Below are 12,048 nucleotides of genomic sequence, written 5' to 3'. Positions count from 1 at the left end.
GACCCTTCTTTCTGATTGCTTTGTTATAAATCTTGAGAGCTTTTCACATCAAAAGATTATATTCACAGATAGTATGCCAAAAAAAAACAATGATTTTATTTTATGTAGTCTATTAATAACCTGTCAAAAAGGCAAAAGTTATATCCCATTAAGTTTAAATTAAAGCTGCCTTTAATGGTTCAACAGCAAATGTTGGCTCTCAGCAAACACATAGAATTGGACGAGAATGATGCATCATCCCTCCACCCATATAATACGTTTCCTGTTTTAGGTTAAACACCGTTTAGAAATCTTAGGCTTGTTGAAAACTTTCTGTCTAAAAGATATTACAGGACCAGCTTACATCTATGTAAATGTTGTTTCAGTGGCTCACTTTACATGGGACGCGTAACTCCAACAAGTGACAGGGACCTTGTTTATGCAGGCAACATACAAGCAATATCTTTGTTTAAGAAAGTCTCACCCTAGGTGCAGAAGCTACTGGAGGCTGTGATGACATAAATCCCCTGGAATATGTACATACCAGTATCCAAAGATTACATTTTTTAGAAATAGCGACAGAATATTGCACGACTTTTCAAAGCAATATTTCTAATTAAGACAAAATAATGTTCTGGGAAAAGGGAAAAATGGAGATAGGAGAAGCCAACTTGGTTAATTTTTTGTATATTTAGCAAAATGAGAGACACATTTTTACCACCGAAAACCTGACTTCAAAACATTCCTTCAGTTTTCTGTGATTAAAGCATTTATAATCCCTTCCCAAGATAGTCATCATAACCAGTCAGTTTTATATACCTGAAATCCTGGTGTTTGTACAATTTAGCAAATGCTTTTCACAGGGCGTTATTCATCACTGACAGTATGATTTGTAAATACTAACTATTAAACTATATTTTTATATTAATTTCTTTATTTATATTGCACAATTCTCAACTCAGAGTTTACAAAGTGCTTCAAAGGGAGACGTTGAACCGATGTCCGCTCCTGTCTAGTCACATAGAAAATCTACTGAGGAACTAAGCCTCTCTTCTTGATGACGTGTTCCATTGCAGCCTTCTCTGAGGTGTCCAAGTTGATTTTGTACTTGGCCAGGATCTTCAAGATGGGCCTCAGCCGGAGCCACCACTGCACCTTTGGAATACGATGTCTGCAGGGGACAGCAAAAGTGCAATGTGATAAACATACAGCATGTTTAAAGGTGCTAATAAGAGTGCCACCTTTTTTCTTTTTTTTCCTTTTTTTTGGGGTGGGGGTGGGGGGGGGGGATTATCTGACGGAGCATCATGCATATGTGTGAAGTGAAAGGAACACATAACATGGCCCAGTCAAAACCAAAGTCCAATTGACAATTTGTGTTAAGACTTCAAATTCAATGTCCATAGATGCTCAACATCCAGTTTGATGATTTTGACCAAAATCCTGTGTATAGATGGGCAAAGGTGGTAGTGGCATTCCCTAAAAAGCTTGTAGCTGTAATGAAACCAAAAGGTTGTGCTGCCTGCACAGAAAGGTAATTGTGACATGCAAATATGCATGTCACAAGTTTCAGGTTTCTATTCAGGTTTCTATTGAAAACCAGGTTTAATCGTCTTCCTTTTTATAATGATGCACTACTTTGTGATGGTCTGTTAAAATTGGACTAAAATGCATTGAAACATGTGCTTGCAATGTCAATAAGTGGAACACTCTAAGTGGAGTGAACAGTAAGCACAAAAAATAAAAGTTGTAGGGTCTTACTCAATGTCAGTCTCCTTTTTGAGTTCTGCCAAAGGCTGGAACACCAACGCTCTTTTCCTCATTCCCAGTACACAGGCCGTGTCATTGGAGTTGGCAAAGATGCGACCTGGAGGTTTGATAAAACAAAAAAAAACAGAGGACTTCTGTTCAGTGGCAGACAAAAAGCGCAGCAGATATTTCAACACAATAATGAAAAAGAACACCAGATGTCAGTGAAATATCTTATGATTTAAAACATTCTAAAGTCCTCACCGTGTCTGTAGCATTCCTTCAGCTTGTCTGTCAACCAAAGCACAGACTTGATTCCCATCTTGGTGCCAAAGTTCCTATCAAAAGGACTGGGTGTGCCACCCTAAATATATATAAATAAGAAAATGTATCTTTTACAGTGTTGACCAAGCAATGAGAAGTGGAGCAGCAAACAGAGGACCACAGAGTGACAAACCTGCTGCATGTGACCAAGAACGTTTTTTCTGCAGTCAAACACACCCTTCCCCTCCTCTGAATACAGGTTGAAGATAAAATCGGTGGTGTAGTTTGCATTGCATTTCTCATTTCTAAACCAAGAGCAGAATTACAGACCAGACATGAACACCAAATAATCCATGTGAATGTATGTGGGATGAGAAAATGTCTAGTTTTAATTCCCGCATACCTCAGAATGAGTCCCCTCTTCACTGTTGTCTTCATCTTTTCTACAAGATGTTCCACGTTCACCTGCAAACACATCATCAACCAGACTGCATGAAACATGTCTACCCATCTCTCAACGATACAGGTTACAGTCCTAATTGCTCTTTTTATTTTGGTCATGAGAAGACAGACAGACCTCCAGGTCATGAATGTTGAACGGTTCCTCGTAAATGTAGGCCGCATCTGCTCCAGATGCCAACCCAGCCATGGTTGCCAGGTAGCCACAGTATCCGCCCATGGTCTCAATAATGAACACCCTCCTCTTGGTGCCGGCAGCAGACTGCTTGATCCGGTCACATGTCTGCAGAAGGTGAACAAGTGACGGGAAACAACTAAGCGGTTAAGAGGGCCTGATTGTTTGTGGATTACTTGATGTTTGTGCTCAGTAAGGAGTTTACCATGGTTATGGTGTTGAGGGCTGTGTCTGCGCCTATGCTGAAGTCAGATCCGGGAATATTGTTGGAGACAGTAGCTGGAATAACGACGATGGGAATACACAGTTCCTCGTATTTCTCTCTGGCTTCCACCATCTCCAGACCTCCCAGGAATGCCTGTGAGGAGGAATTGGTATGAATGTCATTTTAATTGGTGGCTTCTACTGATGCATTTCAACTATTCCTTTTCTATGATAGAATGACCATACAAAACATATCTTCAGTGAATAAAAAGAAAAAAACTTGACTTGGGAGCAAATGTTTGATGTTTTGTGAATTGTCCGCAACCTAAATAGGTAAAAAGTATACACATAGGTTCAAATATTTTCATACATCTTCAGTAATGTTTATATAAATATCACACAGGAACTTTCAGAGCAATAACACACATTTTGTAGAAAACATTTTATTTTGGTGAGATGGGACAAAGATATATCCAATGGGCCAAAATTGCAAAAAATTAAATACATAAATAAATTAAAATATTTATTTGTATGAGTTAAGGTGGGGATTTATAATCTGAGAACACAACTGTAAAGCATGGTGGAGGCAGCATCATCCTGAGGGTTTATTTAACAGTTAAAACGAAGACCTAGCTGTAAAATAAAGGCCTTAACTTCATTGTAAGTCCACAACTAAATGGTTGAAACTTTGACACATTTGGATGTTCAATCAGGGAAGAAGAACGGTGATATTGAGCTTCTGGGTCCGTAATGGTCTCAGGCATAAGAAATATTTGTGCACTATGCCTACAAGCTGAATCGTGTTGAGAAACCAAATTATCCAAATGAGCTTGTAAAAAACTAGCTCATTTGATGAGTTGGTATTTTTGATGGCTACAAAAAGCAAGCAGTCTGTTCAATATTCTAAGTAACATTAGTGATTATAGGGAGTGGAAGTGGGGGTTAGAGAAAATCAACAGTAATTTCACACCTGTTCACTCCAAACTTCTGACCAACACAGAAAACAAAGCCAGATGAACAGAATAGCATCATGTTGTAAACACAATCAGAGTGAAAAGCAGCTCACCTCAAAGCCTCCAATAATGACAATACCATGGATGTTAAACTTTGTGATGTTCAGACTGATCTCTTCCAAAAGATTTTTAGGCAGAGTCCTGCAAAACAAAAACAACAAACACCACAGAAGGTCATGGTGGTACAGATTTCCGTTTTGATGAAGGCAACGGATGTTCATTGAAGTAAGAGAACATTAACTAAAGCCCAGATCATCAGTTGTGCAGTGAATTGACTCACCTTTTAGTGCCAAGTAGTGAACCACCCTTTCCAGTCCATCCTGCCACTCCAGACCAACCAATTGGCTCAATCTGTTCATGCAGACAGAGCATTTATCCCATAAAATGTTTAGGTTTTGTATTACCACTATAAAGGCAAGATTATACCCCAATAATATAACTGAACTCCATTTTTTTCATTATTATAGGTTAACATTGACAAAAACCTTTAGAGGAGTATTTACAGCCTAATCAAATACATTACCATCCCATGTGCTAAGCCATCAAAGCCATCATGCACCGCCAGCATCTGGTGGCCCTGAAGGAGCCCAACCCTGACAGCTGCACGTACTGCAGCATTCATCCCTGCGCACGGAGCACCGATGTTTAATATGGCAATGTTGATATTGCTCTGAAATTACATTGAAAAGAAAAACTCATCAGACCAAGCTTGTTTTTGCAGAGGAAGAAGAGTTTTGGGGAAATTCTGTCAGGCAAAAGATACTAAAAGCGTAGTTATTGACCTTTGTGTCTGGAGGATGGACGTGAGCTAACATTTTATACGTGTTCCAGTTGTTCTCAAAGCTCCTGTTGTTAGAAAGGCAAACATGAGCAGTCGTTTGAAATCAAACACATGAGCTAAGAAATTTAAACGAGGCAGAAAAAGGTGCAGGCCTTACTTTCCCCTGAGCTTTATTGCCTCTTCATACCGTCCTTCAGCCATAGCTGTTGTGACATCTTTAGTCTGGTGTAAGAAAAGAAAAGAAAAGTAATACATGAATATGAAAATGAAACAAAAGTGATACATGATTTACTCACTTTTTAACTGAAAATCTGAAAAGTGTGGTGTGCATTTGCGACCCCTAGACCCGCGTCAGTACACTGTAGAATCACCTTTCGCTGTGATTACATAACTGATGATGACGGTTTTATGGTGATGGATGGGAAGTGTCTACTGACATTTTTGACTTTTGTTATACATTGTCTCTTGAATTTGGTCCTGGACCATTCCAACATGTGCATTTACTTTGATTTCAACCCTTTCTGCTGTAGCTCTGGCTGTATGTTTAAGGTCAGTGTTCTCCACGTCAGTCCAAAGTATCTTGCAGCCTCTGACATTTTCTTTTCCAGTTTCCCAAAATATTTGACCAGATATGTTTCCCCCTCAACAACCCCCCATTAACCCCCACCCGCCCCCAAACATCCCCCTAGCATAATGGTGTCACTGCCATTGTTTGCTCAATGTGAAGTCATGGTAAAGTGTTTGAAAACCATATACTTAATATACATTCAATAAATTAGAATGCACATTTCTAAGAGGCTTGTTTGTCAGAATAAATGTACATTTTAAAAAAACAACAACCTTTAAGCTGATATTAAACATAGTTTTAATTAAGCTGCTATTTTTGGCATGAAAAATGTTGACTGTTTAGTTGTCCGATGCAATATTCTAATCTTAAATGGTGTGTTTTTAGTAGCTGGAGTTAGAAAAAAATGGTTAATTATATAAAATTATAATTAACAAATATAAAGGCTGTAAAATGTCAGCGGTCTATGTGAATCTATACAATGAGTTTCCCTTAGGGATTTGAGTTAAAAAAATAAATAAACTTTTCCATAATAATCTATTAATGAATAATAATAGACTAATAATGATAATAATAATGTATTGAAAATGGAGCCAACTTTCTCTTCCACTTCCTAATTATGTGCTACTCTTTGTAGGTCTATCTCAAAAACATCAATTTCAATTAAATACATTGTAGTTTGTGTTTATAGTGCCACATAATGGTAAAAGTTTGAAGTTACTGCCTTTGAAAGGCACAGCAGAGTATCAGTTTGTACCTATTTAGCACATCTGGAAAGCCTAGTAAACCTAATGTCCACTTTACCAGGTTAACGCATCATTTCTGCTCACTTACCACTTGCACACACTCCATAAGAGGCAGCCTGACTGCCAGGTTTCCTGACAAGCTGACCACACAGGCAGGAGTATCTGGTGTGGCTTCCAGCAGAGCCATCACAGCCTCCACTCCCATCCTGCTTGCCTGAGTTACAATAATGGAACACGTCAGGCTCTCGAACGATCAATAAAACTCATTTAACGAGAGCAACATCAACGGGTCTATTGAGGTATTACCAGGATCCTGTCGAAAGCCGAGGGGGTTCCTCCTCTCTGCACATGGCCCAGGATGGTGGTGCGGGTGTCAAAGCCCAGCTGCTTTGAGACCAGCTTGAAAGATGCATTGTTTATCAGCAAACTTCCTCACAGGATCTGTGCTTATTTCCTGTAGCATGCTGGCGTACAGACCTCTTTGACTTGTTCACAGGTGATCGGTTTTCCTTTGCGATCTATTGCTCCCTCTGCAACGATGATGATGTTCAAACGGGAACCACGGCCTCTTTGCTAAACAGGACAGCCAAAGATTTAGGACAGAAGCCACATTCATTAAACACGAATGTCACACTGCAGAGAAGGAAATTTACATCTGTCAGTCTTCTACACAGATGCCCCTCCCATCCGTCATCTGGAGGCATCTCTGGGATGAATACCCAGTCAGCGCCGCAGGCCAAAGCAGTCACCAGGGCGAGGTAGCTGAAAACAATTAGGTGTTATGGCGATGAGGAATTACAACGTTGATTAAGCATTGGTTAAGCATTTGTTTCTGGTGAGGGGGCCCCTCAGTTTCAGCTAGATAAAACCATTATTCTTGATGCTATCATGTCATAAAATGAGAGCATACTGTAATTATAGCATAATCGTACTTCCATCTGATCTGTTCCATTGGAGCTCTGACTGTATGTGTTATTGTCCTGCTGAAAGGGGCACCTCCTCTTCAGTTTCAGGACTTTAGAAGTCTCGCACAGGTTTTCTTCCAGGATTGGCCTGTGTTTTCCTCAATCTGTCTTCCCATCCTCTCTGATCGGTCTCAATGTCTCAGCTGAAGAAAGGCACCTTCACAATAAAATGCTGATTTGATGTGTTTTTTGCTTTCCCATACAGTGTTTTCATGTAGGTCAAATAATCAAATTTTGGTCTTATCTGATATTTGCTATGTAGAGGTCATCTAAATGTCTCCATATCTGTTTCCTTAACCCGCCTGCTGTGTTACTTTGCCGCCATGATGCAGTTTGTTCTCCAATCTTCTCCAACAAACCTTTAAGGTCTTCACAGAACAGCTTCTACTACACGCTCATCCAAAGCCTTGTGTTAGTCTATCATGTAAAATATGTTTTTCATGTGATTGTAGTGTGAAATTTTACTCGAATGCTTCCAGAAACACACAGGAAAGTTGTACTCACCCACAGTGCCTGCCCATTACCTCCAAGATGAAGGTTCTCTGGTGACTGCACACAGAAACCATTATTGTCAAAAGCCTTTCAATATATCACCTGCTGGGTCCATCTTTAAATGTTTTAAAGCCTGCAGACGCATACCTCTGTGCTGTGGTTGTGATGGCATCTACTATTTCAATGATGCGATGCAGGGCGCTGTCAGTGCCAATGGTCATATCAGTTCCACAGAAGTCATTGTCAATGGAGCCCACCATGCCAACAATGTTGAGGTGGGAGGAGTTCTTCGCCTCGTTTGCTGTGATTTTACCTGAGACCAGTTCCAAACAGCATCACTGTTAGTTCACATCTTCACCAAGGTGCTGATATTACACATTTACATGTTTTACAGACATTTTGCATGCATGTTCTGCAACTCGTTGGGGTTGAAGCTCACCTGCTTTAACCAGGTCCGCCAGCAGGTCTTTCCACTCCGTCCTGAACTGGTTGGCGCCTGTGAGGCTGCCGTCGCCCCCAATAACACACAGGTTGGTGATGCCCAGCTTGACTAAGTTGCAGGCTGCCTTGGTGCGCCCTTCCTTGGTGCGGAAGTCCTGACAGCGGGCGCTACCGATCACTGTGCCGCCCTGACGTCCGGTGGGGAGAAAGGATTTCAGTCTCGAACGTGAATGGCAAGGACACAGCTTGGGTGGTAGAATTTGAAACCTGCACACTCGTGTCCCTGAAGTGTTGCTTTCTAGTGAACCTTGGCATTTAACGGACTATTTGACCTTCAACACTGCACCATGCAAAGTAAAAGCTAGACTGTTAGTATATGTCAGAGGCTAATTATAGAACACGTATTAACAGCGCCTGTATGTGTTTTTTCTCACCAGTTGCAGCATCATTGACACACTTTCCCAAGTAGCTGGGCGGATATAGTCTCCCCCATCAACCAGGCCCTGGTAGCCCTATCCACAAACAACACAATATCACTGCAAGGAAGAGAACCGGCTTCACAAAAATAGGTTAATGCCGGGAAGCAGCTTTGTACTAATGCCATGCTTTTGTTTTTACAGCTGCTCTAGTCCCCCTAGTATTCCTATGTGAACAATTTGGGCATTTAATTGAAGCTATTGATCAGAAATTGAATTTAAAAAAGAATCTTTTGATGATGTTTTTTATCATTTTTCCTAAAAATGAAACAATACATTGATTGATTATTTGGTTGATAAAATGCATATCGATTTTAATTAGTTGAGTTTATATTATTTACTGTAGCGATGGTCAGAAAACGGTAATAGTAGTATGTACCTCATGAACAAAGTACACCTTGGCTCCAGTATACAGTCCCACTCGAACAGTGGCTCTCACAGCTGCATTCATTCCTGCACGAACAGAGAGTGCATCTTGATTTGTACCATCCCTGCAACTGATCTATTTCAATTAAATCCTAAGACATGTGAAATTATGTTGAGTAAATTCAAACACGTACGCTGCTGTAAAAAGATTCAGCTCATTTGGGGTATGTCTCTACTAGTTCTGCTTAAGACTACACGTGTTTGCCCATTATTTTTGGCCAATCAGCTCAAGTTCAAACAGATTGTCTGGAGGGCACCTGTAAACATCGGTTTTCAGGTTTTCCAGAAATTCTGCGCTGGGTTTGGGTATGGACTTCGACTAGGCCATTTTAACACCAGAATGAATATCCTTTGATGAAAACTAGTTCATTGTAGCTGTGGCTGTGGGGATTTAATCATCCTTATAAAAGGTGAAACTCTGCAACAGCCTTAAGTCTTTTGCAGCTTCTAACAGGTTTTGGTTCTGTCTAACTTCTCTGTCTGTATTAAAGAAGGCAAATCCCCAGCATAATGCTGCCACTACTGTGCTTGGCCATGGAGAGGAAGTGTTCAGAGTACTAACTACAGAGTTAGTTTTTCTCCACACATAGTGTTTTAGATGTAGGCCAAAAAGTGATATATTTGTCTCATCTGAAGACCTAATTTCACATGTTTTCAGTTTCCCCAAATATGACTTATGGGAAACTGCAAGTGAGCATTCTTGTGACTATCTTCCAGTAAAGCATTTCTCTTTTCTGCTCTTTCTCAGAGAACAGATTTGTGCAGTGCACATCTATTACTTGTCCTGTCCACAGATTCTCCCACCTGAGCTGTTGATCTCTAGGTCAGCAGCTCCTCCAAGTGTACCATGGGCCTCTTGGCTGCTTCTCTGATTTAATTTAATGCTTTGGCCTTGGTTTAGCAGCTTTGCAGCTCTGTCATGCAATTTACATTTTTTTTTAGATGAAAAGTGGATCAGTACAGAAACGTTCAAAGCCCAGGATATTTATTATGACCTAAACCTTGCTTTAAACCTCTCCACAACTTAATCCCTGACCTGTCCTGTGTGTGTTGTATCGGAGTAGAGGGGGCTGAATACAAATGTACACTGCAGCTGTATGCATTATTTTCTACTTCCCATCAATCACTACCTTGTGTTGGTCTGTCCCATGATATTCAAATAATAATAATAATAATAATAATAATAATAATAATAATAATAATAATAATAATAATAATAATAATAATAATAATAATAATAATAATAATAATAACCCAACAATTATCATTTGTGTTGAAGAGGTTTAAATACGATTGCACTTTAAATTTAGATTCCCTTTATTAGCCTTTAAATAGTGCTATCTATAAGTAGGGCAATGGCACCATGTGACCCCTTTGATAAAATAACAAAATTGACATTAAATGCAAGCTTTATTTTCCCATTTCAATCACGTTTATAGTTCTCTATAAGCTTGCATGCTAAATTGTGAGTTTTCTGGATCTGACATTGTGACGCTCAGGTGAAAAATAATCTTAGAAATTCTATATTTAGCTACTATTTAGCTGCGAAACACCAGATAGGAGAACCAAGTGGCACAAGGGGGTTAATAACACACGGTGTGAGCCTCAACACGGTCGTCTGAGCTGAGGGGAAGGGGTCACTTAAAGGACAAGATGTGGATAGATTAGCTTCAAGGGTGCCAATAGCATCTCCCCTTACAGTGCAAAGGAGAAGGGGTACAGGAAGGAAGAGCAAATGCTGTCTTGACCCGCCTCACTAATGTACACACCGGAACGAAAGGTCACGTCTCTAAAATTAGCGGTCATGATTGTTACATTCCTGGAAAGAAACTAGGATTATTTTTAAGAAGAAGCTGTGCTAAAAGAAAAAAAAGTTGCAGGTGAAAAAGGAGAAAGGTAACGGATGACTGGTTTGGTTTTGCACATGTGATTATGTCCTATGTTTATAAAGTTCACATAGTAAACCGAAGATGGAAATCTCTCACATGCTGACACTTCAGCGGTGAGGGGTTACTGGCAAACCTTTCAAAGGTCACTTTGGACTTGTTCCTCATCAAGTTAAAGGTCAGAAGATTGTCTCCTGTTCTCTGTCACTATAGCAAACCAAACCTCCCTTTTACATTACTAAGCTCTATGACAGCTAGCAGAAATCCCAGAGGACTATCTGTAACGAACAAAAAAATGCTGGATTTCATGGGAAGAGTTTGAACATGATCATGTTAGTGTACTTAAAATCATTTGTCTTTACTAAGGAAGCATCAGACATAGATCAGAAGGTGATTGGCAGATTAAAAATAGTCATATTGGGGCAATAAACGGATCTAAACAAGTGTGATCGCGAGCAACAATATCAATGACGTTAAGAGGTTAAGTAGAGTTTAATCTTTTTTTATATTGACTTAGTCAAATCCCCCAAGTCCCTGCTTTGTTTGCACCATGCCTTGACCCCATTCTGGAAAGTCCTCACTTACCCTGGGCATCGCCCCCAGAAGTCAGCACAGCAATCGCCCGACCCTCGCCCATCTTAGTGGGGTCGATTTGAACCGGTTGTGCCATGGTCCTGGTCCTAGTCCTGGTCCTGGTCCTGGAGCTGAAGTTGTCTGACAGAAAGAGGCCCTAAGTGTGAAAATCTCTGCAGCCTGGCTGTTCTCAGAGAAGCACAAGGTGCCTCTGCAGTAACCCAGCCTGCCTGGTATGGAAAGTGAGCGCAGTTGCAAGAGTGCCCAGCTTAACTACTCTGTTGGCACACACGGAGGCACACATAGTTGTGACGCATTTAGACACAAACCACACACGCACATAGAGTACAGTACACGCTGATTAGTACACGTATTTACACCCCTACTCTTTGATATTGATACTGATATTAAACTACAACTGTTTTTCCTCAATTTAAGATGCTTGTTAATCAGGAATACAAAAATATTTACCTTTAAGAAAATTCACACTTAAAAAAACAACAACATATACCTCAAAATTAGTAATAAAATTATGAACCCCTTGTTAATTTTGGAGCTGGTGCTGATAATTTTGCCTTTTTACCATGGTGTGTTTTTGTAGATTTGTTTTACACTTGACTTTCAGGGTGTAAAAAGGACATCTTGCCGCTGAATGTTTTGCACTAACAGCGTGTTAGCTCATAGATGCCTTTTGGACGTTTTGTACCAACTACTCTGACAGACAAGCTTCTTCTCACCATGAGAAGAATATTCTTCTCATGGTGAGAAGAAGCTTGTACCATATGTCTACTGTAAGGACATATGGTACAGATGCGATGGCAATAAGTATTATCTATCAGCAGGAGGCTGCTGAG

General features: G+C 40.1%; 1 protein-coding gene across 1 annotated transcript; it reads right to left on the bottom strand.

Annotated features, from left to right (window-relative positions):
• Window positions 1–401: 401 nt before the first annotated feature.
• On the bottom strand, window positions 402–11,445 carry pfkmb (phosphofructokinase, muscle b). Its single transcript, XM_012878172.3, has 22 exons — window positions 11,207–11,445; window positions 8,689–8,762; window positions 8,268–8,345; window positions 7,832–8,021; window positions 7,540–7,705; window positions 7,405–7,449; window positions 6,589–6,697; window positions 6,413–6,508; window positions 6,242–6,334; window positions 6,024–6,149; window positions 4,782–4,846; window positions 4,626–4,689; window positions 4,367–4,513; window positions 4,124–4,194; window positions 3,897–3,984; window positions 2,832–2,984; window positions 2,570–2,734; window positions 2,396–2,457; window positions 2,186–2,297; window positions 1,993–2,092; window positions 1,741–1,846; window positions 402–1,150 (listed from the first exon to the last, which is right to left on the bottom strand). The coding sequence occupies exons 1-22, from the start codon at window positions 11,289–11,291 to the stop codon at window positions 1,009–1,011; spliced, it is 2,337 nt and encodes a 778-aa protein (XP_012733626.1). The 5' UTR covers window positions 11,292–11,445; the 3' UTR covers window positions 402–1,008.
• Between the last annotated feature and the right edge of the window lie 603 nt (window positions 11,446–12,048).

Source organism: Fundulus heteroclitus, chromosome 20, assembly GCF_011125445.2.
Source record: "Fundulus heteroclitus isolate FHET01 chromosome 20, MU-UCD_Fhet_4.1, whole genome shotgun sequence".
Lineage (NCBI taxonomy): Eukaryota > Metazoa > Chordata > Actinopteri > Cyprinodontiformes > Fundulidae > Fundulus > Fundulus heteroclitus.
This window is presented reverse-complemented; position numbering and strand designations above follow the sequence as displayed.